Source organism: Corvus cornix, chromosome 2 (genome assembly GCF_000738735.6).
Source record: "Corvus cornix cornix isolate S_Up_H32 chromosome 2, ASM73873v5, whole genome shotgun sequence".
NCBI lineage: Eukaryota > Metazoa > Chordata > Aves > Passeriformes > Corvidae > Corvus > Corvus cornix.
In genome coordinates this window covers 121,931,775-121,958,645 of record NC_046333.1, presented here as the reverse complement: position 1 = coordinate 121,958,645, position 26,871 = coordinate 121,931,775, and the positions used below count along the sequence as shown (strand labels likewise).

Genomic DNA, 26,871 nt, shown 5'->3' with positions numbered 1-26,871 from the left:
TCTTCTAATGACTTTTTCAAAAGAGCATGGAATTTGGAGTAAGGGTTAATGTAAACATTTTCTTCTACTTTCAATTAATTTCTAAACAGAGTTAGTTAACAACACTGTTCTTGACACAGATACAAATGTTTTATTTTATATGTGTGTTATATATATGCAGTAATAACTACAGCTGTACTGAAACTACATTTACTTAACTCACTAAAACTCCACCGACACCACATTTTTTCATAAACCTGAATGCAGCTCTATATAACACCAAAATTAATATTCTTCATAACCTCTTTGACCAGCTACTTCATCAGTGAGGTTAGAAGATAGACAAAACTGTCAGCTCCTAAAGCCCAATTTCACAGTACCTACTGATAGTCTTCCGAGATTACACTGTAAGGCATGTAACTGACAAAGTGGATACAGGAGTTGAGCCATAAATATTTGATCTGTGTTGACACCAAAGAGCTGTGGAACAGGCACAAGTAATTCGTGTTAGTTCAGTCTTTGAAGGAAACATTCCAGTCACTGTTTTAAGGAAAAGGTGGCTCACTTTAATAACCACAGGCATTGGTCACTATTTAACAAGACATTCTAAAAAAGTAATCACAATTTTTCTGATAGTAGTTTACAAGTGGATGGTATACATTAAGATACAGAGGTAGAATTTCACTTTTACAATGCTTCACTAATACAGATTACCAAATTCAAGGCACAAAATTGTTTGCTTTACAAAAAATACTGTAAAAATGTCATTTGCCATTCTACAATGTGAGTACAACTCAAAAAAAATCTTTACACCCTTTCATATTCTGAATGTAGAGTTGCATCAGGCATTATTCTATTTTTGCCTTTGCTAATAATTGGCATATGACCAGCACTTACATAAACGGTTTGTATCTCAGCTGAGTTGCTTTGTCTTTTAGGCACAAGTCCAGTTAGAGAATTTAAGACAACAGCTTCCTTAGGGGGTGGGAGGACTCTGTCAGAAGTAAGAATGAGGAGGAAGAAAATAAACTGTAGTCCATAATAGTAAATTGGACTCTGACATATCGAGGGAAATGGAACAGAGCATATTTCAAATTAAGTCAACTTGAAAAAAAGTCAGATTAAATCACTGACAGCATTCCTAAAAAAACAGATGCCCAGTACAAGTTTGCTCTGAGAGTATGTAAGACATTCATTTGCCTTTGAATCGGCAGAGATTTACAAATTTCTTTTCATCTTTGTTTAAATAGAACACACATAGTTGCAACAAAAGAGAATTACACCACAATTTGGCCATGTGTCCTTTAGAGAACTTGGGTGAACGAATGAAGAGATGCATTCAGAAACTGTCCTTGAATTTGCTATAAGATCATGAGTAGTAGCTTAAATTGCAAGATTTCCCTCCCTTCCTAAATAACATAAGGAAAGTCAAACCATTTCTGAAACATTGCATCTTCTGGTCGGAGACAGCTCTTAGAAGCCTTGGCAGACTAAGGAAGAGATATCACACAGTGCATCCCTACAACAAGTAGTATGACTAGTTTTCTGTACATACAGTGATATTCTAAAGGACAATGGTGGCAGCTACATTGTAAATTCTTTTGAGTTACCTATCACATTTCCCAAGTACTCTAGTCAGTTTTATTTACAGTATATAAAAATCCATTGATTTTTAGAGTTCAATACACAGGTTTAGGACCCAAGAGAATGCCACAGTAAGATGTTGACATTTGCATCTGTTAGATGCAAGTGCACTTTGCAATTCAGTCATGTAGCATTATTGCATTCACCTATAAATGTTAGTCCATCCCAAACAGTTAAATTCCATTTTTTGCTTCATTGTTGTTTGTAGCCTGTTTCCGTTGAGCGATGAAAGGATACATACACTTGTCTGCTCCCAAAAATCGGTACATGCATACAACTGCTTCAAATGGGAGAATACTGGGAAAAAGAAGTTAGAGATTTGTTAGAAGACAGAATAAAACAAAAACTCTGTTTACTTTTAAGTACATGTACTTACATGCACTATGTACTTGATCTCCTTAAAAGCAATATAGTACCTATTGGAGAGTCTTCTTAAAAGACTTAAGGGATTTTTATTTCATAGGGATACTTTCAGAGTGAATTGAAATTCTAGAGTCCCAACCACACAGGCAAGCAGAAAGGAGAAAGAAGCTGCTTATTCACGTGTCCATCTTAGACCAGATTTTCTGTTTCTTCACAAGCAGCGTGATAGCTTGTTTTAAAGAAGTGGAGCAGGGGGGATGGGGGGAGGCAAGGGCATCACAGAAAGCCTGGTAAAAGCAAAGCATCTGCTAAAAGCCACATCAGCAGAGGTCATCAGACATTTAAGATATTCTTTAATGTGGGATTAGTGTTAGTTAATGCCATTCTTTGATCACCAGATGTCTAACAACCTTGATTTATATTCTAAACTCAATCATCCATCCTCAAAAAGAAAGGTCCAAAGTAAAGAGAGCAATTCCCCCCCCTCCAGATAAAATTCCAGGAGGTGATTATGTGATGGATACCTGGCTACAGATCCTCCCCTCCTTCTCACATGAACAAAATACTGTTTTTATTTCAAGTGTAATACTCAGGGGCTCCAGTGAAGGACTAAAATGGGATTCTTCAGCCCCTGGAAATAGCAACAGGCACTTATTCAGTGGCAAGCAGTGCAACTCCAGCCATTAGGAGTAATGCCCACTGAAGCACCAAGACATAGTCACTGGTACAGGTGTCCTCAGTGCCAGCAGCACTGCTTGTGCAGTGACTGGAGGGCCTTTGATCTAAAGGCTGCTGCCTGGGGCATGGATTATGCAGAAGCTTTGATCTCCCTGTTGGAAGCTGAAGTGTTGAACCAAGGAAACCCGAAGGGCTTTTGATGTGGCTGTTGCTGCATCAGGCACTGCTTGTGCAGGAAGCACTGAAGCACCCTCTGAGCTTCTGGGTGAAGGAGTTAGTTCTTAAAGATACTGACAGTGGCCTTCATTTGGTGTCAGAATAGACACATACATCTCTTCCAGGAAAGATGTGAGCAGCTCACAGCTCACTATTTTTTGGTGAGCCTGTCCACCAAGAGACACTTGAGACAGAGGAGAACAACCACTTCATAAGCAGAATAAAAATCACCAGGGTGGTCAGTTTCAACCATCCCTTGCAGAAAGAAAATAATACAATGCTATATTTTATAGGTTCCCCCTACACGCTACAGATTTAAAACAAAACACAGAGGCCTGTGAAGCTGTTCTCCATAAACTAGAATTCAAGTGATGTTGTATCACAGGAATTGAAGCAGCTCCTGTATTATCCTGCATCATTGAAATGTCAACCTGATTACAGATTAAAACAGTTTTCATCCTAAAATTGCAGTGCTTCAGAATGAAAGAAGTAATTCCTTTAAATAGCCCTTCCACCAAACTTAGACTCTGAAAATTGGTTCTGGAAGTACCAATTTTCAGTTTATCTACCACATCTGTGCAAGTTCTGAAGAATCTGCAGGCAGGACCTTCTCACACACTGGTTCTAGAGACAAGCAGCTAGAGGTTCCTCTGCTGGTAGCTGCCTCATGTGCCATTCCTAAAGAGGAACTCAAACAATGGAATTAAGAGTCTGTTGAAAAGAAAATAGGAATCTAAGGAGGATGGAAGATACAAGAAGGTTAAAACAAAGATGCATAGATACACAGGATCTCAGTTAAATGAAGCTTCCCAAGCAAGCAACCTACAAGCATGCAAGCCAAGAGAGACTTATGAATTCTAACAACATGGCACCTATGGCCTGTGTGGGTGGGAAGGTGTTTGTATCCAGAAACTGGGCACGCTCATGTATTTTGTGGATTGCATTGCCAAAGAACTGGAAATTCAATTCTTACCTTTTCATCAAGGTGACCATATACATGAGGCGAGGTGTGCAGATCATTGGCTGGTCTGTAAGGATGGCTCTCATAGCCTGCTTCACACAGTACTCAGGTTTCAATGGTGGAAGAAAAGGCTCAATTTCTTTTCTGGAACATTTGATTAAGATGGATTAATACGATACATAAAAGACCACAGACCCCAGTGAACAGTTAACTCAATTTCTTTGGAACTTTTTTATATTCATTGTTAAGTTACAAAGACTATAGCTCAAAACTTGCATTGCCTCTGTACAAAAGGACAGAAGACAGTGAATTCAGAAAGTCTCTTTTTGAGTCTAACACTTACATATACTAAAGGAGATAATATTTATTTAAATATTTTTATGGTAACAGTTGAGTTACCTCTAAATACTTTTATGACACTACCAGCACAGAGCAGAAGGAGAATTCTACTCACCTGATCCTGCATCCTCTAAACATTCCTGTATCTACAAGATAAGGGCAGACTAAAGTAGTTTTGATTCCGTCCTTTTCAGCAGCCTTCAATTCATGGCTCAAAGACTCATGGAAACCTACAGCTCCAAATTTGCTGGCGCAATAATCCTGTGTTGGCAATGAACGAAGCAGGGGAAAAAAAAAAAAAAAAAAAAAAAAAAAAAAAAACCCACTTAAAAAGGACAGATATGAATGATGTTCAAAGCCAGCATACCTGAGGTGATTCTGCACAGATTTTCAAAGCAACAACAAAAGACACCCACTGAATAGAGCATCACATCAACTCATTTATCACTTTACTTTTGAGGTAATTAGCACAGAATCATGAAAGCAGGAAAGCTGAATGTAGGAGGATATTACCTTGGATTCAAGTCTTTGAATCAGGCAGGCTCACATGACAAGTTACTCCAATTACCAGTTTGCTTAATAATAAATGGTGCAACAAAGGACTGAGATACCTAATACTACCTTGGGTCAGATTTGAAAAAGTTTAAAGAGTTGGCAGGGCATAGGTGTAAAAATCTTAAAAGTGTTATTTTTAAGGTTAGTTTCAACAGAAGACACAATCAAGATTTAAGTATTTCTATGAGATACACAAATAATTCAAATGCTACTGTTGTCTATGCAATAATTTTTTACTGTTGCTGAATTTAGTGTGTTTTCAGTCAGATGTGTCCACCTCTGTTGGTGGTCACACCCAGTCTAGGAAATTCCTTGTAGCTTTCTCAAGACAGTAAACACTCTAAAAAGCCCTAAGTTACACCATCTTCATTCATGTTATGAAACACTGCAGTTTAAGGTCCTGGACTGAGCCTTACTTATATGCAAAGAAGTCTGTTTATGGGGTAATATGACCATTATTATATTAGACACATTAATTAATTTTCACTAACTGAATGCTTTTTGTTCACACTTGCATTTGTATTAATGACTCAAAAAACAGGACAAGTGCTAATCCTAACCTATTTTTATGCACCAGACAAGTCTCACAAACTGGAGTTCTCCAACAGCTGCTAGTGAAGCAGGTGAGCCATATATTCTAGAAGGTTTGCAGTCATTTCCTCACAGAAACAAGAAGCATTACTTTTGAAAGCCCTTGCCTTTGGCTTCAAGCTTTGCACTGAAGATCTGGACAGGAGTAGGTTGAATGGCACCTTTCAAGTTCCTAAATTTATCAGGTAACTCAAAGATCACCTGGCATTCTGAAACCCCCAGCCATCCTAGGCTTTTGCTCTAAGTGCCAACTCCACCATCCAAGTAAATGAATACAATGCCTGCCCGAGTCCTGTGGCTCCCACTCATAGGGAGCCATGCGCTGATATGGTACTCAGCACCATAATCTCCAAATATCTTTGAAGATTTGACCTTATTTCCTCTAGCTGATAATATGAAAAAACTTGTCTTTGGCAAAAAGTGCCAAATTTTTTGTTCATTATAGTCTAACAAACCTCCACTCCAGCAGTACTGAATAACCCCAAGGAACTTGCAACTGTCACGATGTGTCCGTGGTTCATTTCCAGCATCTTGGGAAGGAATGCTTTAGTGGTCTACAAAGTAAAAAAAAAAAAACAAAGAAAACAAACCAAAAATAAAACCAAAAAACAAAGCACATGTAAACTACATAAAAAACCACTTCATAAACAAGTTACATTAGCAATGAGTTCTCAGAATCTCTCAGTTTATTATCAAGAATATAGAAATACAATCATTGTACAGGTTTTGAACTTGAGTTTGTCAAAAATGCTAACAGAAAATCTACAGCTTGTTTTTGAATTCAGACAGCATGGCAGCAAAGACTGTGTATCCAGAAATCCCAAGTTTAAAGGATCAATTGAGCTCAGACGTGTTTATTTTTCCACAAGAGACTAGTTATCAGAAGGAGATAATTTGACCTTAAAATGGAAGTCATTTTTTTAAAGACAGAAAAAGAAATGCAAAGTGTTTAATTACACCATCCAGCACATCTCTGTTGAGACCAGTACCAATCATCAGTTCTAATTATTGACAGTGTTTTTTAAGTTAGATATGGCAAGTTTTATCTGTATAACTTATCACCTTAGGCATTTTATATTAAAAGAAATACTAGAGGCAGAGTTTTTGCTGATGTTACTTTTTACCTACAATAGAGTCAACATGTGCTAGTTTAAATTACTTTTCATCTTCATTAGTATCCATGGCATTGCTACAGCTAAAAAGACAAGATACACATTTCTGTTACTGATTCCTTAAGAGTTTAAAAATAAAACTAAATAAACCCAAAGCAAGTCTCAAGATGAAACTTTAACCTCCAATTTTTATGTTTTGATTATAACAAAGTTTGTTTCCATTTAAAAACCTGAGTCAGAGTCAACACCTTTTAAAAATTAAATTTGTAGCAATATATTGAAGGTACTTGCTGGAAGATCACCCCTACCAGAATACCTATCTTTGTCATATCTCTCTTTGGAAGCTGACTCAACACTTCCTTATTTTAAATAAGTATTAACCAGAGCACCTAGTTAATACACTACAAAAAACTGATAAAATAGCAAAATGGTATGTGTAGTTATGATGTACTTCAGCTTTTAGAGTGTCAGTGTACTATATGAGATCACTTTTAAATTGCCCAAGAACTTCAGACAATGCTTTTTAATCACAAACATGCCTAGTTAATATGTTAATCTATTAGTGACAGAGCTACTAATCTATTTGAACTCAGTCAATACCATGAATGCTTTACCCTCCCAAAAACCAACTCTTCTCATGTAATTTGTATCCAAACTCAGAGCATGCAAATGCCCCCAAAGTATTTCCTACTTGCTTAATTGTTGGTCTAAGTCATGTCAGCTGCATTCTTAAAAAGACGTGCAAACTACAGCTGAATCCATCTAATTCCATTCTTACGCGGTCTGCATTTTCCAATCACAGACGTCAGGACAGTTTTGCTCTAATGATTTTCACATGTTCTTGTACAACATTTTTGCCTGCAGGTGTTAAATGACTAATCCAGACCTCCTAACACCACACAAAAAGTGTTTTCACTGGACAGCTGGCAGATGATAGAAGATTAACAGACCTCCTGACTCCTTGCCTTTTCTACTGTTGATTCATACAGCTCCTAGATTCTGTCATAACTACATAACAAAGCTAATTATAAAAAATAATCTGAGAGCAAGCTGCCTTGCATTTGTTTCTTTCCTTATGGCAGGGATCTCAATCTCAAACCAGGACACTCTAACACAGAGCCTCGGACAAGTTTGCTGTTAAACTAATCTGTGCCAGGCACACAGTTTCAGCCTCTGTTCCCATGTTGCATGGCAACAAAGCCCAGCCATCATCAGGCAGCACCATCCGAAAAAGAGGCTTTGCTTGGACAGCACTGAAGTTTTACAGAGTGTTCCTTATTTGCAGCCTGCCTTGCACACTGCAACACCAATGGTGTGCACGCTAACCCCAATCCTCTGTGCTATCCCTGTAAGACATCCGTGCTCCCAGCTCAGTCCTGCTAAACAATTTACTCCACTCCCCAACATTTGTCAGCTCCATCAGCAGTTTCCACTTACGTCTCAGCTATCTGTCCACATCACATTGGAATGACTGATTGCCACCTCACATTGCCAGAAAGCTTGATAATGCAGACTGGAGCTCTGGCTGCAAACCACAACAACTACAGAAAAGGGGCCTTGGAGTTTGTCTTGTGGGAGAAAAAGAAGGGAAAGAAGTAGTAACAGATTTTTTTCCTACCACTTTCAAGACATGAATCAGTATTGTCTTCCAAGAGATGAATGAGCAAGAGCACCAAGCTATTATCTTTAATATGGCACTGCTTTTTTTCCTCTTTTTATTTTGTTGTTGTTGTTAATATGGTGAACTATAACTGTGTCCATAAGTGCCTATGTTTAGCTTGGCTGAGGAAGAGAATTTTTAGAGTCATATATATATATAAATATGCAACATAACCAGACTAGTAAATTTCAGAAAGCCCACTCAACTATGCTATACTGTTTCAAAGCATAAATATTATAGAAACTGAATTTTCAGAGCTTGTGGCTCAAGTAACCCATTTTCAACCAGATGAAAATGGCATATGACAAATACAACTTGCTGCGGACACTTTTGGGTGATGTCTTCAGCATCTCAACTGCAGACTTGAACAACTCCCAGCAGCAGAACTACAGTCACTTCATGTAAGTCATCTCTTAAAAGCCATTTACGGCTACACTGGAAAAAACCACAGCTCCTCTGCTTTAAAGACAATTAGAAATTCATGGAAATCTCTGCATGAGACCTCAGTGCTCTGAGACAGCCTGTTCAGAGCAAGCCCCTATACTTTGTCATGGCACATTATCCTGAAAATCCACCTAAAACCTGAAGCTGAGGCAGTCTACAAAGATAGCATAACTACCATACGTAGAAAACTTAGTAGTCAACTATCAGCATCTCCACTAAATGGATGTCAGAGAAAGTCATCTCGATTGCTGCCATCCTCCAGCCATCTGCAGCAGCTGGGAGTCAGCACTTGAAAACAAGCACTGTCAGAGGCAGACACACCCTACCGGGGGATGCATTTCCAGGCTCAGAGTAAAGGCTTGCCCACTGCTCCTCCCAGCCGCCTCTCGCTGGGAAAAACAATCCCAAAGTGAAGTTATTCTTTCGTGGTATAAGCAATCCCCAAATAAATCAGTGTTCTTACTGGGTTTCTGGCACTGCACACCTCCTTGATCAAAGCAGCTTCCTCCATACTCTGGTTCCCAGTTTTTCTACCCATTACATAAACCAGATCAACCTAGTTTCTTGCTTCTAGTTTCTTTCAGCTTCAACTACATCTGCCTACCAGACCTGAAGTCTTCTGTGTGCTTGTTGTGCTGCTGACAAACTAGTTAAGAGTTTGACTGGTTTGGAGCAAGATGCCTCCTGGGTGGCCTTCCCATCTGGAGTTTGTCTGAACAGGTACACAGCCCACATTAGTCTTCTGAGGTGATGCACGGACATGCTAATCCTCCATAAAAAAAAGTATTAGAAGACACCAAGCAAAAGATGGGTTTTGTCCACGGCATTAGAGGTCACGAACCAGGTCTTCAAAATAATTCAAATCAAGTCAAGTGGTTTAATCAAACTATCTGCCTTCTGGTTTGATCCTTGAAACTCAGTTTTACTCTCACAGCTGCAGAGGAAGACATTTAACCAAAACACAGAAGTATTTAAAGTCAGAGCTGGGTCATTTATTCATGACAAACATACCACAGTTTTCAACAGTGAGGAGAAACCAGTAAGTAGAATATAGAGGGTGAAAGGAATTGTGTTGTGATGTATCAGGGTGAACAGTCAGGGAAATTACGCAGTGTTCAACATCAGGAAATACAAGTTAAGCATCTTCTTAACTCATAATTAGCTCTTTTTTAAAATTATTATTTAGGAAAAAAAACCCAACAGCAAAAAGCAAACCCCAAAAGCATAGTGAAAACATGAATTTTCTAACCTGCAGTATACTTCAGACAGACAGAATCTAGGTAGGATAGACAGAGCATATGAAGCTGTTGTGAACAGAGTAGAGCTAGTTTTTCAAGCTAGTTCAGCCTTTAAGTTTTTTGGAATGTAGAGATCAATTCCCAATCTTCTGAGCATTTTCCTCTATGATTTTGAATATATTAGTAAGACCAAACTATTCCCAGCAGCTGTAACCAAACTTCTATCTCATGTGCACCCAGCTTAAATGACTTATTTCTCACTAAGTGTGAAACTGAACAAGCATTTACATGTCACTTCATAGCTTTCGTAATCTGTTCTCAACATTTTGGTTTACGGCAAATTAACTTCTAACAGTCTAGCACTTCTTCCCTCCCCTTCCCCAAATTCTTTAGTTCCATTCTTAATGAAACAAAACTCAAAAGATTGTGCAACACAAAGAGCAGCACAGCTGCAATGTCAAGACAAATTAGTCTAAATACAGCAAATGAGAATATGAAGAAATACTGTGTTTGGGAAAGTGATTTTTTAAATTAAATTTCAGATTAATTATTCTTAAAGAAGAAAGCAAGCATCCACAGAAAACAATGTTAGCTGTATGCAGCTCAAGACAATGGATATTGAATGCAGAAAGCACACCAAAGTAGAAAAGTATGTGCTACCTCATGTTTAGAGAGTTGCCTTTATAGCAAAGAAAGAAATAAACAGGTAAACACATAAGATCCTTCAAGTTTCTCTTTTTCAATACAAAAAAATTCCTTCATACTTTCTGCCTTCTGTCAACAGCCATTTAAACTATTTTAATGGCATAAACAAGCTGTATTACTATAAGGTACCTTTATGCCAAAGTACATGCCAAAGCTCCTTTCCTATACAGCTCCTTCAGGTAAGGAGCATGGTTATTTTTTTTTTTTTTGAGGCTTATCAAAAGAGGCGAGTTTTTACATCACTAGTTATACATAACAGTGGTGTACTGATATAACAGAGAAAACATTTTCTGCCAAGCCACAGCTATTCCTGACTGCCAGAGCAGCTGCCTGACAGCACAAATGAGTGCAACATTTGGGTAAATGTATTGTTTCATCTTCATGTTAAAAACTATTCAGGCAGATCCAAGAAGCAAAATTGGTGTGGTTAGTCAAGGACTCACATCCAGACACCTCTGGGAACTAAGGTACCAGAGACCATAAACAGCCTGCTGCCACACATTAACTAGTTAGTTTAACTAAGAGTGACAAGAAAAGTTTTTTATCTAAAAAAACATGTTTTCTCTCTCTCCCTTAGCATGCACATTCAGCCTTCTTTTCTTCCCATTCTTCTTCACAGCCTACAGCACAACACACTGCAAGTTCTCTTACTCCTGTGCAGGACAGCATGTGGCCACCCACTCCACCACAGAACCAAACAGAGATTTCCATGTGCCCCAATTTCTTGTTCCATTCCAGTATCTGAGAAGAAATGCATAAGGGTCTGATAAAGGAGCACCTCTAACTCTTCTGCACACAGGCTGTGGCAGTCTTACCTATAGTAGGTTTGTCCAAACTATGTGGTATTGCACTAAGGCAACGTTATATATGTTAAAAAGGAAAGGAAGGTGCCTGAAAGGCAGAAAACCTCAATGGCAAGCTTATCAGTAAACATACTGAAGTTATTTTTGGCTACAATCATATAGCCCAGCTTATTTCAGACAACAGCCACTTTACATGGAGTTTATAAACACAGGTTAAAACCTCACTTAGAGGATTACAGGGGAAGTCATTGCCAAATGGTTTTAGAAGAGGCCTTGAAAATATACCCCAGAACTCTCTCATAGGAAGATTTATCCAAAGTAGGCATTATAATATCCAAAATGCCTTCTCACGCACCAAAGGATGAAGTTGCAAGCCTGCATTTAACCATTTATTTTCCTTCTAGCTTTTTTATTTGGTTTCAAAGAGAAATGAGAGTAATTACTTGTCATTTGCACTATCATCTCAATTACTTTCCCCACGTAGTCCCCACATCCTTCCTGAATTCCCCTCTACAAGCATCTCTGAAATGTTAGCTTAAGGTGAGATTAGTAACTGCAGTAAGACTACAGGAAAATACTGAGTGCGGAGCTGAAGACTAGAGAGACCACACAATACAAAGGATGTGGCTCTGACAGTAACAGGCTGAATACAGCAGGCAGACGGAAGTCTACAACTGCTGATGACCTTGCTAACACAAGGGACCAAAGCTGTACTTTAAAGGACCTCAGATGTCTCTACTGACTGTTTTCAAGAACTGCTGGGCCCCTTCTGGATAATTAGCCACTGTCTAAGTAAATATTTGAATAGCTGTGGAAATTAGAACTATTTTTGATCTTTGGTTTCTATTCTCAAGAAATAATAATGAAATATAGGTCAGAATTACACAGTCTTCCTAGAGTAATGAATTAAAAAATAAAGTCACATTTCTCCTAATTTTTTGATAGGACTACCCATATCCTTTTGAATCAAAAAGGATCAGGAGATAAGCATGACATCTTTAAGCCAAGCTTCCCTAGGTGGCTATGTTGAAAGCGAAACCAGAAACTATTCAAGGACTATCCTCAAGTGTGCCTTGCACAAGCCCTGCATTCAGAACAAAAAAAGCTAGACCTTCCAATATTTCATCTCAAAAGAAGTCCCTTTGTTATTTATCTCCTGGCAGGCAACACAACCTTCAAGTTCTCGCTAAAGGTTTATCTGTCCTTCACATAAAAACCCACTGTTTTGGGGCCACAGGGATTCCTTTAATACTGAACTGCACCAGCAGTTAATGCTTAACATACATGCACAGTAATAATGCTAAGATTGCCTTGCAACCAGGAGCTCATGAAAGAACAAAACAGACTTAAACAAAAGTCTGTAATGATGATGAGTAACACAGAAGCAAACCCACACATACACTCCCCAATACCTTGGATAGCCTACATTAGCAGACAGAGTGAAACTACAGATAAATCTGCTCAGTTTAAGAAGTGAAGGTAATAAAATAAATACCCTAAAAAAGTAAATCACAAATGAAAAGAAACATCAGTTAATTTAAAACTGTATTTAATTTACCAAGAAATAAGCATACTTTTCTTCTCTCCCAGCTCTGCATGAAATACTGCATTGAAGTACATGAAGTCTTAAATAAGTAAAAACATAAGCTATTACTTGAATCACTTGGTTTATAATTTATTATTAATTTACGGAAGCAATTTTCTCTACCCTCATGACCAATCTACAAACATAAAATCCCCTGCTCCTCAACAGACATATTAAAACACCCAAGAAGCACCAAAGTTGTACAAAATAAGGTTGAATCTTATTTATGGAAGGCTGTGAGTGGGTTTGTTAGTAGCAATAAGCATCTGTCACACCATTTGCTAAAGAACAAGTATGCTACAGCCCATATTTACATTACTACATTGTTTAGTATTTGTATTGTTTAGGGTTCAGTTCCAGAATTTCTCCAGTTTTCAAAGCCAATAGTCACCACTCTTTCCTATGAAGAGTTCAGGTATCATAGTGGTTCCTCTTTTACATGAGTTAACTCATGTTAAGTTTATCAGACAAAGCTGAAACTGAATTAAATAGTGCCACAAAGCTGTTTACAGCAAAGATAAGATAAGTAATGCTATTAAACAAAAAAAAAAGCACACAGGAAACTAATACCACTAGTTATCTCTCAAACATTAATCATTGATTTCCACTCTTTACTACTAGAACTAATTATGCTATGCCTAGGGCACTGAACATTGCCTGACTAAATTGCCTTTTGTATAGTTTGTTAATAAGGCTTAGCTGAAAAAGGTTGTGTCTACAGAGAGAGGGATATGAAAAATGCTTACAGAAGGATATTGCAACAGAAGCTTTTATTACTGTTGCCTTATCACATTGCCACATTGTCTCCCCCGCCATTCTTCTAAGGGTTTAATTTCCTGTGATCTTACCCCAAACTGGGGTAGAAAACAGCTTTGTGTAGTACATCTAAAGTGTAGGTTAAGTACTCAAGAACACTACCTAAATAATGCAATTCTGACTTCAGAAACTTTCCTCTTGAGCATCAAGGTGGAAAAGGTATCACTGTAAGTTTTATATTGCTCCATTGCTAATCAGACTTCAAGGTCTCTTCCGTAAAGCTTTTCTGCATCCCCCACCACTGCATCACTCTAGATTTTGTGTGCAGCATAACCTAGGGCAGGGGTTTAGGTACATAGAACACAGGCAAAGGTAGCCCTGATTTCTCCTTAAGAACATTTAACTTCTGTTTAAGAGTCACTACTTCATATAGTTTCTGGGCATGAAGAATTTCAGGTATTCAAGCTGAACTACCCTTGTTATCATTATATTAGCAAATGGAATTTAGAGCCTTTATGTTATTGGTATGCAGTCTCCACCTTTCTGCCCGAGAACTTCGAAATTTTTCTTCCTAAGAGATTTTAGGTTGACATGGTTTTACAGGACAGGCGTGACATCTGAGGATGGAAATAATTTTAAAAAGTGTCCAATCTTTTTAATGTCTATATGCAACCAGTCATTTCTGTGGAAACATCTAGCTGCCTTTAAAGGACGTGCTTGTATACACAGAATACCATAAATGCACACCAACTTGTCCACTGTCACCTGTACTTGCAGATACTCCTTTGCTGATGTGTAAGTGCTTCCTATATATGCAGCAGTATACATAACTGCTTCAATCACTAACTATATATTTGGACTTCTTCCCTCCAGAGTTTGCAAATGTTTGATTTCATATGTCTGTGGAAAATGAAGTACATTCTCAGAGGTTGCCCAGAGAGGTGGTGAAAATCATCATCCTTGGAGGTATTAAAAAGCTGTTTGGACACAAGCCTGGTCAACTGGCTCTAGGTGGCCCAGCTTGAGCAGGGGAGGTGGACCTGATGACCTTCAGATGACCTTCCCACCTCAGTCATTCTGTGATTCTTCACTTCACTACACCAATTCCCTGCTCAACAGCCCATTCCCCCTTCTTCTCACAGAGGAAGGGGTTCATAAGCCAGCAGAGACCTTGCACTCTTCACCACTATGTTAACTGCAAGTTTATCGACAAAAACTTAACTAACTGGAAAGGACACCAATTCCTCTGCTACATCTCTCCTGTATCTCTCTGACAGGAGCTCTTGCCTGCAATAAATTATCCTGCTCTGAAACAGTGTCTGTTCTACTTCCATTTCTCCTTCTCCTTTGGTCTCAAGTCCTTCCAGCTGGAGGGAGGGCCCAATGAAGCAGTGTAGAGCCCCCAGATGAATTTCTTGTGGAATTAACATATTTTCAGCCAAGTTCAGCACATACACATACCGTACTGTTTTCAAAAACTAATTATGTCCCCCTGGCTATTAGAAGCCCTCCAGTAACTACACTACCATGCCAGCTTCTTTAGGACATTCTGAGCCCTCACAAACATTTTTTCCCCCCTTTGAATTTTAATGGTTTTAAAGCTTGGTCAGAGCAATCACACATTAGATTCTTGACAGCTAGCAATGAACAGGGAAAAAGTATCTCTGCTTAAGCTGTGTAAAAGTGCAAAACATAAATTGCCAATGATGTTTGTTGTGAGCTTGAAATGCCAAACTAATGTAAAAGATGAGACTGAACAGCAGAGGTAAGATGACATGGTAAGAGGGCTGCTGGAGGCCCAGCTATGTATTTAGTCTGCCTTACACTGAAAAACAAGCAAGTCTAGAGTGGAACGAAGTGGAACAAAAGTGTACCTGCAGACTTTTTCAGACAGCACAAATTTAGGGCACATCTAAGCATGAGAACTGAATGTTTCAAAGTATTAACTTTCAAAAGCTGATCTCTTCCCTCCTGCTCAAAGGCATTTTATTAGACAAGCTGATATTTCTTCTCCATAAATATTAATCTCATTCTACTCTAAGACTATCACAGCCATCAAACCACAATTACAATTCATTTAAATGAAGTATTACACAGTTGGCAGCCACTGAAAACTAAGATACAGCTTAAAGAAAGTGAATCCTTCTGCTCAAATCTACCAAATCTATTTGAGCTTTCTGTAGAGCCAAGACTAACACAGAGCTCCAATGTGGCTGTGACAGCATAGATACACTGCTGCAAATTCAGGAATTTAAATTACAGTCGAAGAAGGCAGCACCACCAACCTTGTATTCTTCCACAGGCAGATCAGTAAAGATGACCTAAAAATAGGCTTATTCAAATGTCAAATTTGAAATTACTTTAGAATTTTCTACTCAAGTGACACAGGAAGTTAACACTTGCCTACTCCCTTCCACAAAAGGTGATTTAACCCCTGCTTAAGTCAAGCGACTAGAAATTCTACTTTGTTTATATACTGACAAATGGCTGTGTCAAAGGATTTGTAGTGTTTCAGAGCTATGTTGACATTAGTGTAACAAACACATTAGTCCCTCACCTTCATTAGCACAAGTTTGCAGCAAATGTCCAACCATTTGGAGAGCAGTTATTTATTGCCAGCTATTTGATAATCTTGACAAAAATGAAAACATGCTCCTACGAGTCTGTGAAAAATCCACATAACAAATTAATTTTAGAAAAAACAATTAGATAAGAGCTCAGAATATTTTGTTCAGTGAACAAAAACACAATCCAACTTTTAAATATGTATTTTTCTCCAGCTTGCCATAAGCTTAGTCATCTTCTGGAATATTTAGTAAAACTTGGTATTTTAGTCTACAGGTTTCCAAAACATTACTAGAGAACAGTACTGTCAGAACTACTTAAGGAAAATATGAAGTCATCATTCATGATTTATGTAGCAGGCTTTTTAAAAAGTGGCTAAGCAGAAAAGGACTGTCTCATTTTATAGATACCTTAAGGCCAGTACCTTCATAAGAATGCAATTGCTAGAGTACTTGCAGGCAGATGAAAGCTGAGTCACTTTACTCATCCTGCCCAACTCAGTCCCCAAGTCATTGTTTTAAATCAATTGCTTCATAATAAGGAAAGTTATTGTGCTACAACCAAGTATCTCACAAGAGGAACAAGACTAGAAGGAAAGTTTCCCTTTCCACATAGCAGTCTTCCTTAGTGGAAACAGAAAACTAGGGAAGATGATATAGCTGAACAGAGATTTAGCTTCAGTATTTCTTTAGGAAATAATAAGACCCTAAAAGACTATGACTTCCTGTGAAGTAACTCACTGAACAAGAAGCAACATTTTTAAAATGCATGAAGTTTTTGGGTTTTTAAAAACCCAGGTGTTTCTGTTTCATACTTCTCCCCATCCTTCCACAAAAGGGTGTGCAGAACATAAATAGTCTTAGCAGGTAAACTTTTGCTTCATGAGCCAACAAAGGATAAAATGATCAAAAGACTCCAGTTCATACAGTGACTAAACCACCAACTAATACAATTTTCAAAGATTCTGCTTGCACAGGCATTTTAAACATCAGCAAACGACTCACTTTCTTAGGGGCTGAATTTTCAAAGAGAGAAATACTTCCTTTGCCTGTCTGTGGAAACTATGCTTATTTCCCACAAGCTGAAACATGGCTCCAGCCTGTTTTTTCCACATTCTGTGTTAGTACAACTGATTTCCAGAGAAGTCAAACAGTGCAGTAGGCACAGAGATCATTGCTCTTGATGATACACAACAGCAATCATAGTATTGTTTCAAGGTAAATAAGCTAAAGCTGTTAACACAACATTATCTGACGTATACAGTAAACTAGCTTGCCTTTATCTAAGGGTTTTTAAAAGTTGTAATTAAAATACTGCCATCTCTTTTGAAGTCATGTTGTTAGGTTCAGACTTATGCCAGTGGAGGATTTGCTACAGTTTGGAATCATTTATGACTACTTAATTATTTAGAGGATGTAAATCTTACTCAAAAAAAAATAAAAAAATAAAAAAAAAAGGTTCAAGAATGAGGTTTCACTAGGATAGTCACAAAGGCCCTGTTCAGCTATGTGATTTTATCCTATTCCTCCTCACCTTTTCCCCCCCACACTGGCCACTCCAAGTCTGAAATGCTGATGAGGTGATTCTAGTCTCCAAATAGAAAAATGATTCAACTTGGACAAGAAAATTAGCAGCTTTCCTCCCTGCCCTGCAGAAAAGTTAGTGAGCTGAACTAGCTCACCCAAACGTTGGCTGAATATAAAACCTAGTGCTAGGTAAGATGCAGATTCAAGGGATGGTCCCACAAGACATACTGCCACCACTAAGCTTCCTTGTAGTTTTGTCCTAAATCAACAGAAATTTTGGACAACTTACTTTTAAACAAGCACTCACGAGCTTTTTCAAAATAATGCTGAAAAGGGGAGTGCTCAAGAAGCTGTCACACAAGTTCAAACAGATGGCAGAAGCAACCAGCATCAGGGCACATTTAGGTGCAGAATTCAACAGCCAAACAAACTTGAATTTCAAAAGGCTCACACCAAGTAAGCCACCTCAGCTCCACAGCTGCTCCAGCATTCCTTGGCCTACCATGCCCTCCCATCACAGTTGTGATATCTCACTCATGTCAAGTGTTAATTTGACTGACATATAAATCATTATACTAATATAATTATTTACAAGAACAGAGTGTTCATTCAGAAGTGTAAGCACAGATGTAAATCTCTCCCCCATTTGTGACATATCTTCTTTCAAACTAAACCCTCCAACCCCCAACATTCTACGGATCTCAAAGTCTACACCTACTCACCTATATTGTAACTGCATTTTGAAAGACTGCAATTTTTAACACATGAAGTCTAAGACCACAGGTAAAAGCATACAGCATCATGTGTAAAACAGCTTCAGTTTGCCTTTGCAGAAAGATATCTGCCATTTTTCACAAAAGACAGATGGGTATCAGTAACTCAGTTTTACCATCAGTGTCAATAGCCAGAAAACTCAAAGGTCAAAGGGAGCAAGGCTTATCAAGTGAGTGATGCACTGGCTTTTACATACAGAAAACTGTGGAAAGATTTAGTACTAGAGATACATAACAAAAACCTTTCTTCCCCTCAAAAAACCCCCAGAAGTGAAATCAAAGCATGAGAAACATTGGGAGAGAATAATAGTTCACAGCTGATAAGGATAAAAGTAGAAAAGATTTAAGAAGTGCAGTGTTAAAATGGCAGGGACAGTGCTAGAAAACATAACATTCATCTTTCCTCAGCCTGTCTAGTCAGAGTAATTGATGACACTGAGAGCTACGAAAAAGGATTGCTTACCCACACAGATCAGTTAAGACAGGTCTTAGGCAGTGATGCAAACATGAGGTTAGCAGGACACTTGGCTGCATCATAATTAGGGTTGCTTTTCTCCACCACTGAGCACATGAACACAGCTGTCTTCTAGAATCCTGCTATGGTCATTTGGTTATTACAGAAAGTTAATAACATAATAACACAACATTAACTTAGCTGCTTTTCATAAAGTAAAGGTGGATGTTACCTGTAGATGGAAGAATCTGGAACTTTAAACTCCACTGCCCTCCTAACAGGACAAGAAAGGCATACACATAGGCTTTTAGATGAGTATTTCACTGAAACATTGAAGAGCTGCTCTCTCCACTTGTAGCAAGGTTAAGCACCACACTGGCAAAGACTATCATCACATTCAAGGTTTTCCTGTCTCCCCAAATACTTCACAAGTAACTGCATAATTGCAGACCAAAGCCAGGTCAGAGGCTTTTGCTTATCCAGCTGATCTACTGTATTCCGTAAGAAGGAGGAATATAACCATCACACTGATCACTCATGCAGGGCCATGCCTTCAAAGATTAGCAATCCTGGAAACATTCACACAGTTTGCTGACAAGTCTCCAACCCTCAGAAAAAGTCACAGGAGGCTAAAGTGACATTATCCCAAGTGCCTTACCTCTGCAAGCTATATTGCAACTCCAGCTTCATTTTAGATGGACGTAGAATTGCAAGCAACTTAATAACTAATACGTCAGATATGTTTCAAGTAGTCTGAGAAGTCTTGGCACGGTCTCCTCAGGACAACTTCCCCTTTCCTTATCTGAACTTTCAGAATTCATTTCCATGGAACATATTACTCTTTTCACCTAAATTCTTCAAGCTTAATATAGGTTAGTGCATGGAAGTAACTGTCTGATCACACCTCATGCTACTATCTTGGACACCAATCTACAGGCAATGAACAATCCATGGGTCACAATCTGAGAATCTCTATTTTCTGCTGAAACGAAGATCCATGCACCCTTCAAATGGTGCAGCAAATTAAACTCCAAAGTACATCTGAGAGAAGTTGTCGCAAAAGCTCAGGTGTAACTGAACCAGTTTAAGGAAAACATTCCAGAAGGTCATTTTAGAGTTGCTACCTGACTGGGATGAAAATCAAATACTTCACATCATCAGTGAGAGGGAAGGGAAATGCACAAATTCAGCTGTCATTTGAAGAAAAGAAGTCAGCATTCTCCATCACACAAGGATTTGCTCTAGCACAGAAAGTATATGTAGGAAGGCTAGTGTTGTAACACATTCAGAGAATCTTCAATATGATTTTCACACAGCCCTGAGCGTTGCTAACTAACCAAGAGTACTGTAATTTATTCTGCTCACACTCCTTGACATGTAACTACTTATTTATCATCAAGATACAGTAGACAATGAAGAACCAGGACAGAACAGACTTAATAGCCCTTAGGGACTAGAGCTGAGAAACATGTGGAACAACTACAGTTTGGTGGGCAGCACTGTGGAATCCCAATTATAGATGCTCAAACTCACGATTCCTACACAAGGCAAATGAAGAGGCGTTTTGCATAAGACTAAGACCTAACTACCACCCCATCCCTACATGCTCAATTATGCGCATTGACTCTTCAGATGAGTACATTGCCTAAAGATTCATTTTTATCCTCTTCCATTACTATTCTGAAACTGGAATAAGATTGGTGTTATGGTCAAAGCTCAGACATACAGGTATCTAATTAAAGGGTTTGGGTTGTTGCCCCCATTAAAAAAGGAAGAGAAAACTTTAAAAATAACCAAGAAAAAACATGGAAGTTTTTGAAGTGATCACTATAACTAAAACATGATTACAAAGCTAAGCTACAGATATACACAAATTGCAAGATACAGGCTACAAAATTAGACTGCATGCTGGTCACTGACAACAGTGCTTGACACATTGCTAGTCCTCATAGATCATAAAGTAAATTCATGAGGAAAGCTCTGAACCAGTAGTCTTGTGCCTCCTTTAACTCCAGAAATATACATCCACCCCTTTATTTTCCAAAACCCGTGTTAAGTACACTGCTTTATAAAATGCAAAAGTGCAGTTTTCTAGGGCCAGCATCTGGAAGATAGTATATTCTCATTTGATAGATTCCCTCTATTTTTTTGAGAAATGAACTCAAAAACATATGAACAGCAGAACCATACCAAAGCACTTATAGGTTTTAAGTATGACTAATATGACTATTTCCACAGCTAAGAGTATGATTGCTTTTTCCTTCATACTCACTACTCAGCATGCTACCACAGTATATGAAACACATGTGCTGTCCAGGGTAATTTACTGGTGGCATGTAGTTGGAATAATTGTGCAAAGGAAGAGGTAGTTTTGATGATACTTTTTGGATCACATACAAATGATTCACTTGAACTTAATCCAACTCACTTTTCAAAAAAAAAAAAAAACCATCAAGAACATGTAGATTAAACTTTTTAAGTGGACTTGTGCATCTTGGGGTACACCATCATGAAATTTTAAAAAAATGGAAAAAAACCAATTAAAGCTAACTCCACTCATCCAAAATACTAAATATAGCTGAGTGGCCTGTCAGGGGAATATTGTCTCTATACTTGATCATAGCTGCTAGAATCCTAAATTTGATAACAAAAATTAAACTACTATGCCAACAGGACACAGGACTTAGCAGGGTATAGCTTCAAATAACATAAGCTGCTTTTTCTTCTGTAGAAGATTCTTTGTGTACACAATGTGTAATACTTCTGTATTTGAACTAAAACTATAGGCATAAGTGATCTTTATTTAACACCAGGGAGCTTGAAGAGAAAACAACAATACAAACACTGATACATTACAAATAAGAATAATCAGCAATGAGCAATCCTGTCAGTCTAAGGAGACTGATAAATACAGCAGCTGCATCAATGGGTATTTGATTCAGTAACTCTGTATTAACCATCTTCCCAAGGTATATTTAAATTTTAGAGGTTTTCATGAATGCCCTAAATACCTGAGTACTGTTTCTCTCTCTAATCAGTATTTATCTCCCCCTGTACCAATGCTGGGCAATCTAAAAAATTACTTCAACTCCTACAGAGATGCCAGCATACCTTCAAAAAAATCAAGCAGCTGAAAATAAATGAACAAAACTATTCCAGCTAAGAAAGCAGTACACAAGTCTTTAAACTCTGGGTCCTAGTCTCTCTATATATGGATTTTTTTTTTTTTTTTAATATGACAGAGCTGGAGCAGAATGCTTTTGCTTCCCCCTTATGGTAAGTTGAAGAGAACTCTAGGAGGAAAGCTTTAAGCTGAAATATTCGGAGTATCCACAGGATAGGGAAGCACAGATCACTGATCTCTCAGAGCTGAATACTGAAGACTTGTTGTACAGAAGGATCTGCATGTCACAGAATTTCAGAACCTGCTCATTGCCCTGCCTTCTTCCCCAGTGACCAAAACTAGAAGGATTGCCCAGGTATTATAGCAATGTCTAATATTAATATCTACTTATGCAGCAATAGATTGTTCTTCCAGAAAAAGTGTTAGAGTAGGTACAAGACTCTCAAAATTAAGAGTCTGTAGTTTTATTCAATACAGTGCCATTACCTAAACACAGTATTTTGATACTTAAGCTTTATTGTAAAACAACAATAATCCTATTCCTACGTTTGCTAAAATCTGATTAAGCAGCAGCTTTAAGTTATATTGTGACTTAACATTTTTTAATTTGAATCCTGACACATCACAGGAAGAAAATTTCCTAGTCTGTAGAAATTCAGTTCTAATAACTGACAAGTGCAGCCAAATAAGTTATTATTCTTGCAACAGACTGGCAGGAAAGATAGTGTTACATTCCTGCTACAATTTTATGCATCTGCAAATTACAGTAAACCAGAGCTGGCTTATTTCAAACTGGGAATGGATTTTGTCCCTATGTTTTCAATATCAGAAGCATTCAAGTTATCACAGCATGAAATAACAGGTTTTTAATACTGCAGTGGATTTTACACTGTGGAAATTGCTACATGATGCAGTGGTGACATGTTTATATAGAACACTCATAGGAAGGATTACACAAATCATGCATGTCAGCAAAATGGAAAGCATCTGTTTAGGCTGTGGCATGCTGCTAAGGCTCTTGACTGCCAGTTTGTGATATGGTACACAGCCCAGTTGGAGTCACAACAGCAAAACTGTGACAGATTTTCATGTCACTGCCTACTGCAGAAGTTGGGCAGCCTTCTGATAGTAGCTGCTAACATAAAAGCAAGATCAGATCAGCTGCATTTTGCGTGGAGAACAGGCAATTAATCTGATGTCAAATGTTTCAAGGGACAGTACTAGAGCCCTATTTTCAGTTTTTATATAGAAACACATTGAGACTTGATTAATGATCAAGGGATGAAAAAGAATTTCCCCTGAACCACATTAAAAAAAACCAAACCAACACACCAAAACCCCAGAAAGTACAGACACTTAACTACTGAAGCAATATTACATGCAAGATCCATGTCTTCACAAAGTCCATTTACAGCTTTTTGGACTAAATGCCCTCCAAGAATACTTAAAAGCCTACATAATGCTCCAGAGTATTAGCTTTGCTTTTGGACCACCAGTTTAGCTGACATGGAAAAGGCTAGCTGTATAAGACTTCACACATCTAGACACATTGTTCTATTTAAGTCAGCATTGACTTGCATCAAAAAAGTTGGCTTCAAATCAGCTGATTCAGATGATATCTTATGAATTAAGTAGTATTACTTTCAACAGAAGTCCACCCACTATTGGTCAAGCCAACCTCTTCTGGGATCATGAAGGGGAATACAAGGCAAAGAGCTTTGCCAACAGCAAAAAATAAAAGCAAAGCAGGACACAGAATCTACAGGAAGTTTACATATGAACAGATCCTCAATTAAATCTAAAGGGTGTTGACTACTCCTTTAAAACTAAAGCCAAGATCTCAAGTTCCGCAGTCCAGACACAGCTATACCTTCTTGAAGGTTTTTTTTTTTTTTTTTTAATTTTAAAGTCACTTCACACTAACATTTTGAGATGAATGGAACTGTTATGGAAACCCAATCACAGCAATACTAGACTCTAAGTTTAGTTTTCTATTACTGTAAGGGAACACACAGAGTGCTTTAAAAAGGTCTCTGAAACTGTTATAAATAAGTGTATGACTTAGGCCTGAAGGAAGAACAGCTGGAGAATTTAGGATCCTCCCATATTTTAACTCATGGTGATGTCATAATTTAGAGTTCTTGGAAACTGTCAATTCAACATTTAAGACACATCAATAACAGTCATTAAATATACTACACATCTCTATTGGATTGAACACCAATTTAACTTTTATTAAGGGGAACACACAGAACTCCCAATTATAAGAAGTCACATGAGCATTCTCCTAACCTCTCAGGCTGCTTTAAAATGTATACTTTCAGAGTTTAAAAGAGTTTCTAAACATACTATCTCCTGTGCACTGAAGTTTAAGCACTCTCTGCAAGCTTTACAATACATTGGAAAGAGACTGCTCTGCCATTAAGTATTTCACAGTGCAGATTTGAAGGGGCTCCTTTAGGGTTATGAAACAGCATTTCATTTCCATGTTAAAAAAGTTTGGCTTGGGAGGGCCTTCTATGTTTTGAAGATGAGGCATTTTACAAAATTTTATTATGAAAAGGTAAGACCAGTCAAAGAAGGTTTAAGTCAGAGTATACTTCAGATTGCTTAATCCTTTCATTGTTATGCAAGTGTATTTCATAACCTTATTTGAGGAATCAAAGAACAGTTTTAATACTAACAATGGTCTCAGTTTGACAGCTAATGCTAAACCAAGTGTGCATCATGCCCTCCTTCAACACTCCAATTTATGTAACTCCACACCACCATGGGTTTAAAAATAAACCACATGGGAAAACAAGGTTTAGATAGACAAAGAGTAAGATCACATACTTGTTCTCCTTAATTAGGATCTGCTGGTTGTGGACACAATACCATCCCAGAAACCATAGTTAAGATTTTCTTACTTCTACAGGCAGCCCCTAGAGAAAGCTATGAGGACAAATACACAGGATTCCTGAAAAAGTGTTCTTGGCTTGATGTCTTGAGAAATCTTTTTCGCCTTTCCTCTCGGCCTTCAAAAGGAGCAATTTGCCTCCAAGGCAATTCAAACAACATTTTCAGCAGGGGTTTTAAAGATTTTTTCCAGAAATACACAAGTTTGCTATTGTAACCATCATTAAAGCAGCATCTTAAAGCTGCTAATGTGCTGGCAGAAGAGTATGTGAGCAAGACTGAGAAGCCATTCATTAACAGTAACAACCTTTAAGCAGATTCAGAGATTATTGCTTAAAAAGGATTTAATATCCAGAGCTACAGAAACGGCCACAAGACTTAGAACTCTGGATTCTAGGAGGATACAGTTGATTTAAAACTATTTGCTAACAGTCTTAATACCAGCATTCCTGTTAAACAGAACAGTCAGTTCAAATTAAGAAACACTCAAAGCAGTGATCTTACAAGTGAAAAGGAGCAAGTGCAAAACTCATGGAGATAGGAGTTCAGTAACAGCAGTTCATTTCCTAATATTAATTACCAAAAAGGGCAGCAGAAAGGAGTTTATAGTTACCCAGAAGTGTGCATGACAGTTAACCATCATGGTCCTCTCAATAAGCTCATCAGGACACTCCAGAAGATGGTGCCCGGAGACCACACCAGCATTGTTAACCAGGACAGACACCTCGCCAACCTCCTTGCGGACCCTCTCAGCTGTCAAGTAGACATTCTCTCTTTTGCCCACATCACAGGTGTACGTGTAAACTTGCAAGTTGCAATGGGGCAGCACATCGTTCTCTCCATCTCCAGCTACTAAAGAACACAGATAAGAGAACAGAAGGGGTGGGGGGCAATAAAGTTCTTGCTCATATTTTGACATTCAAACAAGTAGTCAAGCAGAAACAGCAAATACAATTCCAAACCACCAAAACTTCTATTTATTTTAGTATCACTGCAGTACACCAGGTGCCGGCTATTTACTACCGCTGCTACGTGCTTTAAGAAAAGCTGCAGGTTTTAAGGCCGCTGCTGGAGTCCGAGGCCCCGCGAAGCATGTCTGCGCTCACCGCTGCGGGCACAGGGCCGGCTCTGGCTGGCAAAGGCACGGTCGGGGCGTCTGGTACCCCTGCACCCAGCGGGCTCCAGCCCAGAGCCGCTCTCAGGGCCCGCCGCAGGTGAGCGCTGCCCCGGGCTGGACCCGCCAGGCGCGTAGACCCGGGCCGGGGCCGGGCAGGTGAGCGGCGAGGGCGGCGGGGACAGCGCGGGGAGCCCGCCGCTTACCTCCGGGGGCGGCGGCGGCCGCCTCCTCGGCCATCTCCCGGTAGATATGCTGCACCATGCCCGCCGTCTCCTCGTTGCTTTGCGTGTTGATGTCCCACAGAACCAGCAGCGCCCGGCGCCGGGCGAACTCCAGGGCGAAGAGGCGGCCCAGGCCGCTGCCCGCCCCAGTGATTAGGCACACCTGCCCCGCCACACTTTTCTCTTTGGGCCGCACCAGCCACTTGGCCGCGGCCAGCACGAACGCCCACAGCACTCGGAAAGTCACCACGAAGAACTCCAGCAGGATGTTCATGCTGCCGGACCGCGGGGCCGGCGGCACGGAACCTCCTCTTCGCCCGGCTCCCCAACCTGGAGCCGTCGCTGCCCAGGACCGCCCGCTGCCGGCACCGAGGGAGGCTCCGCTCACGGGGGTCCCGCCGCCCAGCTCCCCCTCTCCGTGCCGCTCGCCCTCGCAGCCCCACGCCCCGCCTCAGTCACACACGCCAAGGACGGAGCCCGGACACAGCGCTGCCTGCCCGCTCGCCGCCTCCCCGTCCTGAGCCGTCCCGCCCGCGGCCCCGCTACTGGCAGTGAACATCTTGC

General features: G+C 39.3%; 1 protein-coding gene across 2 annotated transcripts; it reads right to left on the bottom strand.

Annotated features, from left to right (window-relative positions):
* Window positions 1-480: 480 nt before the first annotated feature.
* RDH10 (retinol dehydrogenase 10) lies at window positions 481-26,871 on the bottom strand. 2 transcript variants are annotated; one of them, XM_039548911.1, is made up of 6 exons: window positions 26,290-26,871; window positions 25,583-25,818; window positions 5,782-5,880; window positions 4,296-4,441; window positions 3,854-3,985; window positions 481-1,920 (listed from the first exon to the last, which is right to left on the bottom strand). In XM_039548911.1, exons 1-6 carry the CDS (start codon window positions 26,579-26,581, stop codon window positions 1,797-1,799), a joined length of 1,029 nt encoding a protein of 342 aa, XP_039404845.1. In that variant the 5' UTR covers window positions 26,582-26,871; the 3' UTR covers window positions 481-1,796. The 2 variants fall into 2 exon arrangements, with proteins under 2 accessions (XP_039404845.1, XP_039404844.1); XM_039548910.1 differs by having other exon boundaries at window positions 25,583-25,821; window positions 26,290-26,869.

Coding starts and splice junctions, on each gene's coding strand:
- RDH10 (XM_039548910.1), bottom strand. CDS start 26,581: ATGAACATCCTGCTGGAGTTCTTCGTGGTGACTTTCCGAGTGCTGTGG. Junction 4,442..5,781: donor TCAGTACTGCTGGAGTGGAG/GTTTGTTAGACT, acceptor TTGCCAACACAG/GATTATTGCGCCAGCAAATT. Junction 3,986..4,295: donor TTTAGAGGATGCAGGATCAG/GTGAGTAGAATT, acceptor CAAATGTTCCAG/AAAAGAAATTGAGCCTTTTC.